The sequence below is a fragment of the Phodopus roborovskii genome, unplaced genomic scaffold (genome assembly GCF_943737965.1).
Source record: "Phodopus roborovskii unplaced genomic scaffold, PHOROB, whole genome shotgun sequence".
NCBI classification, from domain to species: Eukaryota; Metazoa; Chordata; class Mammalia; order Rodentia; family Cricetidae; genus Phodopus; species Phodopus roborovskii.
Genome location: NW_026125397.1, coordinates 5,980,975 through 5,995,518, shown reverse-complemented (window position 1 = coordinate 5,995,518; position 14,544 = coordinate 5,980,975). Strand labels below are relative to the sequence as shown.

Sequence of the window (14,544 nt, the reverse complement as noted above, 5' to 3'; positions counted from 1 at the left end):
GTTGGTAGCAACTTTAATCCTAGGACTCAGGATTAAGAGACGGATGGATCTCTGTGAGTCCAAAGCTACTCAGATCCACACTAGACTGAATCAGTCTAAAAGAGAATTATAGCTCACATCTTTAATCCCTAACATTAGGGAAGTATCTAAGACAGAAGCAGGGTCTCTGAGAGGCATTCATTCTCCAGCCACACTGAGAGGCAGCAGTCTGAGACTTGGTAAAGACCCTGTGCATGGATCAGCCCTTTTAGCCTGAGCTAGAGGTGACAGCTCGTGGCCAGCTGCTTTGCTTTTCTGGTCTTTAGCTTGAAGGTTGAACCCAAATATCAGTTGGGTCTTTTACTTATCTGTATTACAAGCAACAAATGTAGTTTCCTCACTAGGGTCAGTTACTTCTACAGTCGTGGGCATCTGAACAGGTTTACAGTATGAGATAGGAGTTCCCACTTGGGAAGTGGTCTCAGTTCCAGTGAGAAAACATTGATTGGCCCCATAACAGTCTTGCCGAGACCGCACCAAATGCATTTCCCTTGTTCTTACAGGGTCTCTCCATCAGCCTCTCTGATTGCTTTCCTTCTGCGCTACCCACATACAGTACTGTAAATAATTTAAGTCCTATTCAGCCCAGATTTCATTATTTAACATCATTTCCATGTGACCGATTCTATGGAATGACACCAGAAAGATCTCCAAGACACGGAACAGCCACAAGGTATCCCAGAAGAGTTCTGGTGAGGATCCAGTGATGATGGTATACCAGAAACCAGAGGCCTTGAACCAGACTCATTGCAATAGACATTTGCCAGTCAAGCTGATGGGACAAAGGGGTTGTATATGGCACGTTGAAGCTTCCAGTGCCACCAGGACAAATGAAGAGATGTTGGAGAGGCAGGAGAGAAGGAGAAGCAAAGAGATTTTTCTGTTTTGTTAGGGTTTGGTGTTTTAAGGGTTTTCTGCTTTTGCTTTTGCTTGCTTGCTTTGTCCATTTTTTGTTTGTTTTTGGTTTTTTTCGAGGGGGACATGGCAGGGATGAGGGGGCGATATGAGGGGATTGTGAGGTGAGAAGAACTGAGGTGCATGATGTGAAACTCCCAAGTGTCAATAAATGTGCTCAAACTGTGATGCTGTCCTTTGACATAAACTCTAATCCAGGGGCAGGAGCTCTCCCAAAAGCAAAAAGATAGGCTAATCACCCCTAGATAAACTTTCAAAAGAAATAGAGAAGTATTTAACCATTACATTGTAACCCATGGGCAATTCTCACTCACACACACACACACACACACACACACACAGGATATCAGCCTCTTGTAGCTCAAGCTGGTATTAACTCTCTATATAGCCAGGAATGACCTTGAACTCCTGTTCCATCTCCCAAAATAACAAGATTACAGGTGTGTGCCACTGCATACGGCTTTATGCAGTGCTAGGGATCAAACCCAGGGCATCATGCATTATAGGCAAGGAGACAACCAACTGATTTACACCTCCTTGAATCCGTTTCCCTTCCTCGAAGCAGCAATTCTTTCATTTCTACTTCTGGATAGCTTCTCTCTTGATCACTAAGGCTACCTCCATGGTCCAAACCATTATTTCCTCTCAAAGTTTTCCTTCCATCTCCATCCTCATCCACTGTACACACAGACTCAAAGAACTTGACAAAAGGGGCATCCATTCTAGCAGCCTCATTGCCAAGCTGGCTGTCTCATCCTCATCCGGCCAACATCTTGCATACCAGACTCATCAATGAACCACATTCTTATCTTCTGTGTTGCCAATGGGCTGTGGCCATGAGTGTCTCATTTTCACTCCAGATGTCTGCTCAGAGGTATCGCATCCATGAAGAGGGCTTGTGTAAATTATCCCCCACACATAATCAATACCAAGCAGTAGCTCTGTTACAACATGATTTGTTTTTTATTGAGTGTTACTACAAAATATAAATGCTGGTATTTATGTACTTATTTCCCTTTCCACTGGTGTATGCTGCATAAAGGCATAGATTAAGTCCCTGGTACCCATCTATGCAGGGTTGATCCTGAGAAAGAATTCAAAAGGTATTTCAGGGAATAATTATATAGTTCAGCACACCCAAGGCCCTGGGTACCCTGTGTGGTGGTGACACATGCATATCAGTCCTAGCAATTGGGACGTTACAACCAGGTGGATCAGGAGTTCAAAGTTGTCCTTAGCTACAATGGTTTCCAGGCCAACCTGGGATACTTGAGACATTGTTTTAAAAAGAGTGTTTTGAATGAAAACAACGGATAGATAGACAAAAGTCATTTATTCTATTAGAAAAGAAATATAACTGCTAAAATAAGAAAATTAATCAAGAGGTACACAGTTGACATTCTCATTTCAAGTACAGCTAGGCTTTTACAGGAAGTTAGAGGGAGTAACCCTCCACTGTGCAGCACATCCTAGTAGCTGGGGGTGGGCCCCACCTAGTGATGGATCACATCTTCCAAGAAAAGTAGTAAGCACAATAAGCCACCATAAATTGTGGGACTAAAACAAAGAGATACTGAGATTGGAAATGAATAATGTTATGCCAAATAATTTTTGTAAATATAGATTACATCTGAAAATGTCACAAAATGGAAACTACATGTATTATTTTTTTTTCCAGAGAAACATTTTTAGAACACCTGAAAATGAAGGAACACTCTAGAAGTTTTCCCTGGCAGGCAGGAATCTTGCCTATTAAATGGAGATTTAAAAAAATCTCAGTGTAGAGAAAGCACATTTTTCAAAACTGATTTCATAAAATTATTCATTCTATTGCATATGTTCAATGTGTATTAAGTAGCTTCATTTTTTCATGTATTAATTTTAAGGGGTGCATTTGTAGAATTGATGTACTTAGAATGAAAAAACAAACACAAGAATAAGAACGCTAAAGAGAGCCGGGCATTGGTGGCACATGCATTTAGTCCCAGCACTCGGGAGGCAGAGGCAGGTGGATCTCTATGAGTTTAAGGCCAGCCTGGTCTATAGAGTGAGTTCCAAGACAGGCTCCAAAGCTACACAGAGAAACTCTGTCTCGAAAAAACAAACAAAAAAGAATGCTGAAGAGAGTCAATAACAGCACCTCAGGGGCAAGGTGGGCTGTTTACAAACACCAGTTTTCCCTTTCTCATAGATGTTCCAGACTACACTAAGCACAGCCTAGTGCAGGGTCATCTAAAAGCAGCTTGACACTTCCAGGGTGCATGAGTGCAGAAAGCGCAGCCCCCTGCATGGCACACAGAAAGGTCCTCCAGCAGCTGCTGACACAGCTCGAGGTACTGGTCTCTTGGTCTGCATCAACCCAGCATCTGCAAGGTTAGGTTTCATTGGGCAATAGAGCAGTTCGTTCCTCCTCTGTGCCAATGAGGTTCTGAGCTTTAGATCTACAGTGAGGAGGAAAAAAAAATTAACAGTACTAGTCAGCTTAAGAAAACTAAACACAGCCAGCTGGGTAAACCATGCCTTTAATCCCAGCACTCAGGGATAGAGGCAGGTGGATCTCAGAGTTCACACAGCCTGGTCTACAGATTGAGTTCTAGGACAGCCAGGGCTACACAAAGAATCAATCACAAACCTCATCCCATCACCCCCCACAAAATAAAACTAAACTCTAAGTACCTACATCTCCACCTCCTTGGACCTGCCTGTCAAGCAACAAGTCTTAGGATTCCCAGAAATCTAACAGCAAGAGTGGATGGAGCATAAAATTCCTTTTCTACTCTCATGTTCTAGCTTCTTATAGGAGGAAAAAAAACCCAGAAGTTGACCATACCTTCTTCTCATCTTTGAGTGCTCCCAGAGATAAAATAAGCCCATCGCAAGTCCCTTTAACACAATGAAATGCACTGTTAAAGTAAATCCTCCAAGGCAAATATCTGCAAAGTATAAGGCAATGGAGGGAAACTCATACAAACCCAGGGTTACTCACACTTATCAGAGCCCACAGGCCTTGTATAGCCGCTGCCCACTCAAAACCAATTTTCTCATACAGAAATCCGCCCAGCATTGGTCCCATGAAAGCACTAACAGTGGAAAGAACAGTGGGTGAGTGTCTAACAGTGCAAAAACTTTATGAAGATGTATGACCACCCCACCCCCACCCCAGCCTCTGGTCTTCCTTAAAGTAAAACAATAAAGGCTAAACACATAGGGAGATTCTCGACCTGGGTGTGCCCACAGTGTGCAAGGTCCTAACTTTGGTCGAGTGCTGAGATGGGGGCAGAGAAGAGGAGACAGAAAGAATAACGATTGTGGAGTGGGATTGCTGCCGTGAAGGGGGTGACTATATAACAATAAACAGTAGCGCGTGTTTAAGAGTCTTTCTGTTTTGTGGGTAGGCGTACATGCAACAGTACCATAAGAAAGGCAGAGGAAAACGCTGTGGAATAGGTTTCCTCTTCCTTCCTTCTTCTTCTTCTTTTTTTTAAGATTTATTAATTTATTATGCACACAGTGTTCTGTCTGCATGTATGCCTGCAGACCAGAAGAGGACACCAGACCTCATTACAGATGGTTGTGAGCCACCTAGTGGTTGCTGGGAATTGAACTCAGGATTTCTAGAAGAGTAGCTAGTGTTCGTAACCCTGAGCCATCTCTCCAACCCCCAGGTTCTCTTTTTCTTTCCATCCTTATGTGGGTTCCCAGGATTGAGCCGGGCCAGGCTTGTGTGGCAAGTGCCCTACCTGCTCAGTCATCTCACTGGGCTTCTATTCTTTCTAGGCTTAATATCTGAACCAGTTCACTGCATAGTTATAGACTCTGTGTGTGCCACATTGCTACTATACAGTGTATTGTCTGGTCTCTAGAAAGTACATAAACAAGCCAACAGGCAAGCAATTGAATCAATAAAGGATTGCATTTTAAAAGTCTGGGATATGCTTCTGTTAAAGGAAGTTTTACATATTGCTCAAAGCAAGGTTCATGAAGGTATCTTAGTTTCGTATACAGTCTGATGACATACTAGATTTTGGGTCACAGGTTGTGACTTGGAATTCTTGCTCCGCCCTCCATACGTTTTTGACTTAGAGAACCTCACATACCTTCTTAGTGTTTCAATTTTCCATCTGTAACATAGGCAGAACACTTTGCAGGTGCAAATGAATTCACTTACCCAACTGACCACATGGCGCTAACAAGACCAGACACGAGTCCCAGCGTACTTATTCCCTCTTCAAATCCATTTTCACTGCAGAGAAATGTGGACGTATCCATCATGAAAAGGAAAACTTGTATGGACAAATTGTTTGACAGACACATTAAGATGAAGCACATATAATCTGAAGAAACTAAAACAAGAGTGTTCAATTTCTAAACTAAAAACTAATACTGGAGCTGGATGTAGCGCAGCGGCACAGTGTGAGGCTGGCATGGCCAAGACTTTGGGCTCAAACACCAGCACAAAACAAACATCAACTCTACACAAAGATTATAGGCAACTGGAGAGAGCTGGGAGTGGGAGAGGTGCTTCTCCCCAGGGAAGAGTGCACCGATTGTTTGTCCAGTGACAAATGGTCAGCCCTGAAAACACACATACAAGTAATACTACACTGACCAAACAGGTTATACTTAGGAATACATATTTATGTATAAATGTACCTAAATGACATACGTGTGTTCGGGTATATATGTACACATATATATGCATGCAACAACATGGAGATTGAAGAGAGGTATATGGGAGGGTAACAAGAGAGTAAGGGGAAGGGTGAAATTTAATGATAATCTCAAAAGTTAAAAGCAAATAAATGAAATACGTAAATCAAATTTGAAGGCATTCTCACAAAATAACCTAATTTTACAACATCTGTATAATAGCAAAAGCCATACCTCATTTGCATTAAATGCTAACTAAGAACATAAATAACTAAGAAAATCTTAAAACGGGATGAAGAGAACAAAGGCTGCTCTAAGAAAACCGAACCAGCTTTTTGTCTTCTGAGCATCGTGGAGAAACCCTGGCACAGGCACAGAAATCAGTGGTCATCAGCATGCCCAAACACAAAGCAACAATGGCCAAGTGGCAGATGGCTGGTCACCCTATGCTGTTGTAGGATTCTCCTCCAGGCCACAGGAGCAACGCTGAAACCTCTTCATTTTGTTCTTGACTTTTAAAACTATACACACACATGCCACACCCCACACCTGAGACAAACAACAAGCCAAGCATCTCCATTTAACCTATACTGCCTTGCAGCACATTTATTTTCCTTATTTTCGGTGGGACTTCGTTATTACTTATATGATTGATAATGGCATAATATTTATATGCTATGAAACCTTGAAGATTTATTATTGGGCAAATATCCAACATCCTTTGGGCCTGAACAAGTGAGGTAAGACTGGTTGCCTACCCCACCCCCACTCCCACCATGCCGGTCACTATGGAGCTCGTCAAACAACCCAGAAACTTACTATGCACAGCTGAGCATCTCCGGGAAAGTTGGGATGATACTCATTCCAGCAGAGAAGCCATTTACAACTAGCACCAGCACCAGGAGCCAGAGCTGACTGCAGAGGCATCATGGAGGAGATGAAAGCATTAGTATTTTAAGAGACGCAAACTTAAAACCAAGGAGGGCAGGATCGCAGAGATGTTAGCATCACTGATAGTTGACTTGTTTCACTCATATTTTCACCGTGTCCCATTCCATTCAGTCAGAGATCATGTTAGTACCTCCCACCTCTGCAGCGAAAGCAACTCCTGCATCCTCTGACATCACTACTGGTCCCACATTTCATATGTATTTGTTTAGTCATACATATTACACGTGTAACCAGCCGGCCCACCCGCCGTAACAAAATCCTCTCATCATCAAAGCTGTTGTTCATCTAATCATTTCATCTTGAAATTCAACTAAACAATGGCAAAGAAGGGAGGGGGCACAGGAAGAGACTAGAAACTGACAGTTATTCTATGCAGGGCTCCATCTAATCCTGAATGTATGTGTTTTCTTTAGTTCCCTTTAAGATGACATTTATTTATTTTGGAGGGGAGGTATGGCTGTGTGTGTGTGTGTGTGTGTGTGTGTGTGTGGAGAGAGAAGTTGGACAGCACCCACAAATCTCTTCTCTCCTTCTACCATGCAGCGCCTGGAGTTTTAACTTGAGTTTCCAGGCTTGGCAGTAAATATCTTAGTGTGCTGACCATGTTGCTGGACCTCATTTCTTTTTATAGACAAGAAAGTTTAGGCTCTTTAGTAGTTAAGTAATTCACTGGAGTTCAACTACCAGTGACAGAACCAAAATTCAAGCCCAGATCCGAACAACTCCGCAATCGCCCTGTTCCTGTGATGCTGTGTTTTATCCCGGAAGTATGGGGGAAATTCCAAGAAGCTCACTTAGTTTCAATAGGTAAGTTACAGCCAATAAGCTTTAATGGGCAAGTACTGCATGCTGAGGATAACACTGAAACAGTGAACGCCTCCCCTCTTGATGAATGAGAAGGAAGAATCAGAAAAACGAAATTGCATTCTCGTAAGTATGAAGTCGAGGTTGTTAGCAACGAATGCCATTCTGCAAATAATTCCAAATAACAATGGTGCAGTGGAAACTCAGAAGACCAGGTAATGTGCTGCAAGCTTCAATCCTGGCACTTGAGAGGTGGAGTCCGGAAGACCATGAGTTTAAAGTTAGCCTCAGCTAACGGAACAAAACAAACACCTTATAGATAAGAATCAACATTCTTCTCATTGGAGAAATACTTCATGTGTTAAGATTTGCAAAGCTACTGCCAGCTTCTAGTAAATAAAGCGCTGCCAGCCAAATTGTTCAATACAATCCTAAGTCAAAGTCATTGTTTAAACAGCAAGGGTTGCAGTACTAATGCCACCTTTAAAAAATTAAATACTTACTGGTATTATTTCTCCAACAACACAGAACAAGGAGAGTTACCTTTTAATGTGCAAAATGGGGACAGGTCCTAAGAGCATGTAGCACCCAGCTGTGATTAAGTTTCCAAAAACCAGAAACCATTTCCTTAGATTCTGGTAAAGAGAAAGAGAGTAAAGCTGAAACCAAGGACCTCCATAATCAATCAATATAAAAATAACTAGAGTAACGACATCTACAAATCCAAATCCATTGAAGCAAATGAAACTTTATACTGAAGAGAAAATTGGCAGATGATAAACTTAAAAGGGCAAGGAGGATATTTTGCAAGACGGTGAGATGAGCAATGAAGGCCCCTGGGAAAGCCTGAACTCTCTCTACCAGGCCAAGTGACTGAGTCCACTTTAAGCAAGCGACATTTAGAATTGTGGAGAAGTAGCTACAGATCTAAACAAAGAAAACAACTCAAATATAAGTCAGTATACATACAGGCATTCTATCACTGAGGAAACCAAACAGCGGTGACGAAATGGTATAGGATAGAGCTAGACCCAGGAAGACCAGTCCCACGTATCCAGCTGGCAAGTTGAACTGGAAAGAAATCACATGTTAAAACAGCATGTTATGCCGGGCGTTGGTGGCTCACGCCTTTAATCCCAGCACTCGGGAGGCAGAGGCAGGTGGATCTCTGTGAGTTCGAGACCAGCCTGGCCTACAAGAGCTAGTTCCAGGACAGCCTCTAAAGTGACAGAGAAACCCTGCCATAAACACCCCCCCCAAAAAAAACCCCAAAACAAAAACCAGCATGTTATGCCTCTCTTTAAAATAAACACACCCCTTTCTCTCCTCTCTTCTCCAGCTCTGTTAACAGAAGTCTATCAGTAACACCCAGTATTTGTGTTGTTTCGCTGTCCGTAGCTGTGACTGACATACCGGAGGGAAAACTGTAAAGGAGGGTTCTTTATTTTGGCTCGTGGATTCAGAGCGTGGGGGCGGGGGGGGGGGGGGAATACTGGGAGAGCAGAGCGCTTACACGACAGTGGCCAGGAAGCAGGGAGAGGATGCCTGTGTTAACCGGCTCTCTCCATTCTCCCTTTTCTCATCCCATCCCCAGCCTCCGTGGAATGGTAGTGGCCACAGTTAGCGCAGTCTCTGTTTTGTCAGTACTGTCCTTCCTGGGCACGTTTCCATCCAATAAAGTTAACAATCAAGACTAGCTTACATCAAATTCCTCTTAACTTTTTCTTGCTTTGTAAGAAGGTTTTTTTTCTCCCCCCAAGAGGTAAAAATATTCCAGCCACTTATTAGACATCCTAGAAGTTTGATTTTGTAACAATTGATATTGAACATACAATTTGGTTTCTACAAATTGCATTTTTATATATAGTATATACATATTTTATGTATACCAAGATTCATACACAGAGCTTATTAAGTGATGCTCTTGGATCCTAGCCCGAGGTTTGGTTTCTGTGTGTGTGTGTGTGTGTGTGTGTGTGTGTGTGTGTGTGCGCGCGCGCATGCACATGCGGGGGTGAGGGGTGGGGGGGTTGTGTCACAGGGAAAAGCAAAGTAATATGAATTCAACACTCATGTTTCAGCATGAGTGTTGGTTCCTTTCTCCTACTCTGTTATATAGAACATAGTCATCTGATTATAACAAATAGCTAAAAAGTAAGTGGACCCAGAGGGCATTAGGGAGAGAAGGATAGCTCACATCAAAAGACCTTAGGATGTTCCTGCTGCCTCATTACAACTCACACAGGAAGAGAAAACGTCATGGTGAAGCAACATGGGGGGATGCCCTTGTAAACTTGGAATGGTGTGAACAAGGTCTCGGGTAGGAGACAATGCCCTGGACACTAGAGGAAGATTCTCTCTTCCCTCCTGGTGGATCAGACCCCCAGATCACAGAACACGTCCCCAACTCAAAGGAATGCCTCTGAGGGAAGACACGGCACCTGACATTTCCCCGGCAACTTCCTTCTCACAGCTGACAGGTCTTTCCCCAAAGAAAGAGCCCAAAGGCACATAATTATGACCACCTGTACAAGGCAGAGTTCCAGCAGGCTGTTTACCTTCTCCAAGACGAAGAGAGAGAGGATTGGATCGAGGAAGCCAAAGCAAGAGCTGAGGGAGATGATAACGGAGGCTATGAGACCGACCTTGGGTAGCGAGACAAGTTTCCAGAAGGAGTGTTCACCTGGATCCGACTCTTGGGGTTAAAAATAAAAACAGAAATGCATCATAGCGATCAGCATCTCTTCGCTTCATCTTTTACTTTGGAGGCAAAGCTAATAAAACAATCTGGTAGTAAAAATACTTGCACCTCTGAATTGCCTAAAATCAAATATTATCGTCTACATTAGCTTCTAAGTTCTTAAACTTTAGAAGGCATGATTGGTTTTATTTAAAAGACTGAGTTTTATCTTGGCATGGCTGTGTCTGTCTGCCTTCTCAGCGCTTGGGAGGTAAAAGCAGGAAGATCAGGAATTCAAACTCATGCTTGGCTACAGTGAGTCTGAGGTCAGCCTGAGCTACACAAAACTCATCTCAAAACACAAACAGCAATGTCCCAAATTTAAAAACAATCCATAACTTCTCAAATACAATACAATCAGGAGTCAGGCTGTGTTGGGAGGTTTTTAAGAAGCAATCTGGAAGGAAGGCCGTCTGGATGGTACAGCAGGGTTCACAGTTGCAGGAAAAGCGGCATCCCAGCTTCACCGAGGATGTGTGTGTGCTTAAGAGGGGACTCCTGGGTGGTGGCACAGGTCTTCAATACCAGCACTCGGGAGGCCGAGGCAGGTAGATCTATGAGTTCAAGTCCAGCCTGGTCTACAGAGCGAGTTCTAGGACAGCCAGGGCTGTGTCGAAAAATAAAATAATAAAAACAACTCCCTCCCAACCCAAAAAAGAGGGACTCACATTTTGCTTTTTAAGACCCAGTTATTTTTCTGGGGGAAACTAAACACGACATTGAGACTGAAAAGCGGTGTTACTGAATCCGTGTGAATGACTTTTATCATTTAAGATTACTTTGCTCATCCTGCTTACGGTCAGTAGCCCCATGTTCCTGTCTATTTGAATATCAGGCATGGCTACCTGTAATCCTCCAGCCGTGATTATTCTCTCGGGTCCCGGGAAGACCAGGAAGTGCTGTAAACCACGCAGCCGTCCCTCGCACCCTCCTCAAGGCATATTATTTAAGAAAAAAAAAATCACTTTGAAAAAGGATGCTGAGACTGTGTGGCTCTTAGAATACATTATGGAGTCTGAGAAATCACTAGGGATTGCACAAAGCACAGCTCACACAGACTCCTGTCTGCCGCGTTTCGGGAGCTTAGTTAGAACTGATTAGTGTGATCCTGTACAGAGATAACACGGGATGTGAACATGGAACTGGGGTTCGGGATCAGCCCTCACAGACCCGTTTCGCCCATAATCATTAATCACCATTCACAACAATGACCATGCGAATGCAAAGTCCAAAAATTCAGAGTGTACGAACTTCTGCTACTTTCGGAAATATTCTCAGGAAGTTTTCAGAATACAGAGAATAAGTCAAGACTATCAGCCGGTTACTCAAAATAATGGTCCTATATTCGACCCCCAAACCGCAGTTTGTATTTCGGTTTAGAGAGGGAACATGCGCCACCTTGTGGCAAAACGACATATTGCCATCAGGAAGTCAATCGGGAGAGGATTTTGAATTAATTGAACACATCTAATATCAGGTGGTTAATTCCCAGGATATTTAAGCCTAGCATGTTTTGGAAAGAAGTTTCCTGGTGGAATACAATTCCTGGTGCAAAGGAAGTGTAATTACACTGACACTCAACTCAGGGTACATGCCATTTCTTCCAAGAAGATGGGTTCTAGAGGTACACTGCCTGGACTAGCTTAATGGCCTAAGGGTCTGGCCTGGTCTTAGTCTTACAAATAGCATAGAGGTGATTTGGGCTATTAGCCACCTTTGGTCTGGTTGTGAGAGCTTGGAGGAGCCCGTGTTTATAAGGTTCATTTAGAGTATTAACCACCTCTAGCCTGGTTGTAAGAGCTTGATATGGCCTGCCCCAACAGATAAGGGAGATCACCTGGCTGTTAATCACTTCCAATTCTCAGCTTTCTGGATGGAAGAACAGGTTTATCAGCTTTCCCACTGGAAAGAGAGTCCTGTATGCTTAGCATCCCTGGTTTCTCTGGAGATCTACAGGCACAATGTCTTTCATGCTATGCTCCAAGCTCCCAATGAGGCGCACTGTGCGAAGACATACACACAGGCAAAACACTTATACACATCAAATAAAATAAGGAAGGAAGTTTATGTTTAGATAAAAGTGTGTGTGTGCGCATGTGTATGTATATATATATGTATGTATGTATATATATATATATATATATATATGTATATCTTACGAAGAGGAATACTTCGCTGGTTTCAGTGAAAACTGCTGGGTAAAACAGAAAAATCTACAGTGTTTCAAGGGTACTTGGGTGTCCCCATGTTTCCTCCCCACTGTGGTATGGTCATTCTCCTTGAGAGACAGAACTCCCTGGTCACCAACACCTGCCACAGGCTGAATCAGCAGAAGGAAGGAAGACAGCAGAGTCCACACCACGTGACAACTCTGCATCAGCCCAATAAGCTTTCGGGATATAAAGATTATATTTTTGCAGGCGTTGGTGGTGGCACAGACCTTTAATCCCAGGACTCAGGAGGCAAAGGCAGGCGGGTCTCTATGAGTTCGAGACCAGCCTGGTCTATAAGAGCTAGTTCCAGGACAGCCTCCAAAGTTACAAAGGGAAACCCTGTTTCAAATAATAATAATAAAACAGAATAAAAAAGGATTGTGTTTTGAGTTTGTCTGCAATTCTATCATGCTACAGGCAGAGACAGGAGAGCCAGTTTGTGTGTGTGTGGGGGGGTGCTACACAGCAAGACCCTGGCTCAGAAAAAAATTGTTTTCATTTACAAATAAAAATTATGTTTATCAGTAGTGAATGACACTGATGTTTGTACATATATGTGCATGTGTATGTAGTAGAATGAGTAAATCCAAGTATTTAATAAATGCATCATACCTTAACTCACATATTTGTCATTTTTTTGTTGTTGTGAGAACATTTATAATCTACTCCCTTAGTAATTTTCAAGTACAATAGCTTTGCTCTCTAAGATTTTATTTCCGCACTGTCAACAATGCTATGTAAAATAATTAACAGTCAGGCAATGGTAGCATATGCTTTAATCCCAGCAGAGGCTGGTGAATCACTGAATTCGAGACCAGCCTGGTCCAGGATGACCAGGGCTACATAGAAAAACCCTGTCTCAAAAAACCAAAATAGTGAATAAATAAAGTGAATAGAAAATTCCAGAAATAAAGAATTTCTAAGTTTTAAATAACTTTAATTATAGTAGTATACTTGTATCATAACTTCATTATTATTGCTGCTGTGGTTTTACGAACTATTTATTTATTTTATGTATGTGTGTGGTGTTTTGCCTGTGTGCATGTCTGTGCTATGTGGCTACTATGTGTTCTTGGTGTTGTGGAGGCCAGAAGAGGATGCTCTGTCCTGACCAGAGTTGCAGATGGTTGTGACCCACCATGTGGGTGTTGGGACTTGAACCCTGGTCCTCTGCAAGAGCACCCAGTACTCTTAACTGAGAAATCACTTCAGCCCCTCTTAACTGTGCCTAATTTTAAATTAAACTTTATTAGGTACGCAAAAACACAGTGTGGGGGGGGTGCTCTTCCTGGTTCCAGGCACAAGTGCCAGTCTTGTAGCATGTGACCCACGAGGAAGGTGGGACTACATGTGATAACACAGACCTGTCTGTCACCGTGACGTAAAGCGGACCTCTTCCGGTTCTCGGACTTAGGGTTTTGATGAGAGGTGCGGCATGCACATGACTGTTAACAGCACAACAGCAGGCGGAAACTGGAGACCAGATCTGAAGTCTGAGCGACAAGGGCTCCTAGCACAACACCAAACCCTGGCCATGGTACTGAAGGGATGCACAGAGTTCAAAAGTGCCTAATCCGGCCAATATGTCAAAAGAAAATTTGGTACCTTTCCTAGGTATTGTCTGCATTAAAATTTTCAGTAATGAGGCGTGGTGGTTAAGAGCACTGGCTGCTCTTTCAGAGGTCCTGAGTTCAATTCCCAGCAACCACATAATGGCTGGCAACAATCTGTAATGAGATCTGGTGCCCTCTTCAACAAGCAGGCATACATACATACATACATACATACATACATACATACATACATACATACATACATACTAAATCTTTAAAATAAATAATAAATCTTTAAAAACAACTTTCAATAACTTAAAGAATACTCTTAAATAGGTCTACTCAGATCTGAAAACCTTAGGGATTTTTTTTAAATTCTTTTTTAAAAAATTTTAGATGGTCTGTCTCTACTGTCTTTTCCCCTTTTCCCCTTTCCTAGTGTAATAAATTTTTTTGTGCTGCATTATTAGAATCTGACCTGCTGTTTCTTTTTTTTTTCTTTATTAGATTTATTCATTTTATGTGTGTTTTGCCTGCATGTATCTATGCACACCACATGTATGCCAGGGCATTGGATCCCCTAAAACCGAGGATGTTCGTGAGTCACCATGTAAGTGCTGGGAATTGAACCCAGCTCCTGTGCGGAAGTGGCTAGTCCTCTTATCCACTAAGCCATCTC

The 14,544-nt window shown here is 42.7% G+C and overlaps 1 protein-coding gene across 1 annotated transcript in view; it reads right to left on the bottom strand.

The window, feature by feature from the left end:
* Positions 1–2,268: 2,268 nt before the first annotated feature.
* Positions 2,269–14,544, bottom strand: part of Slc18b1 (solute carrier family 18 member B1) — a 28,202-nt gene continuing 15,926 nt past the window's right edge. The window contains exons 7-14 of the mRNA XM_051175394.1: positions 9,918–10,054; positions 8,329–8,430; positions 7,903–7,994; positions 6,424–6,519; positions 5,123–5,197; positions 3,941–4,034; positions 3,785–3,837; positions 2,269–3,395 (exon numbers count right to left, since the gene is read on the bottom strand). Coding sequence (XP_051031351.1) covers positions 3,329–3,395; positions 3,785–3,837; positions 3,941–4,034; positions 5,123–5,197; positions 6,424–6,519; positions 7,903–7,994; positions 8,329–8,430; positions 9,918–10,054 — 716 coding nt within the window. The 3' untranslated portion in view covers positions 2,269–3,328. The remainder of the gene's footprint in view (positions 3,396–3,784; positions 3,838–3,940; positions 4,035–5,122; positions 5,198–6,423; positions 6,520–7,902; positions 7,995–8,328; positions 8,431–9,917; positions 10,055–14,544) is intronic.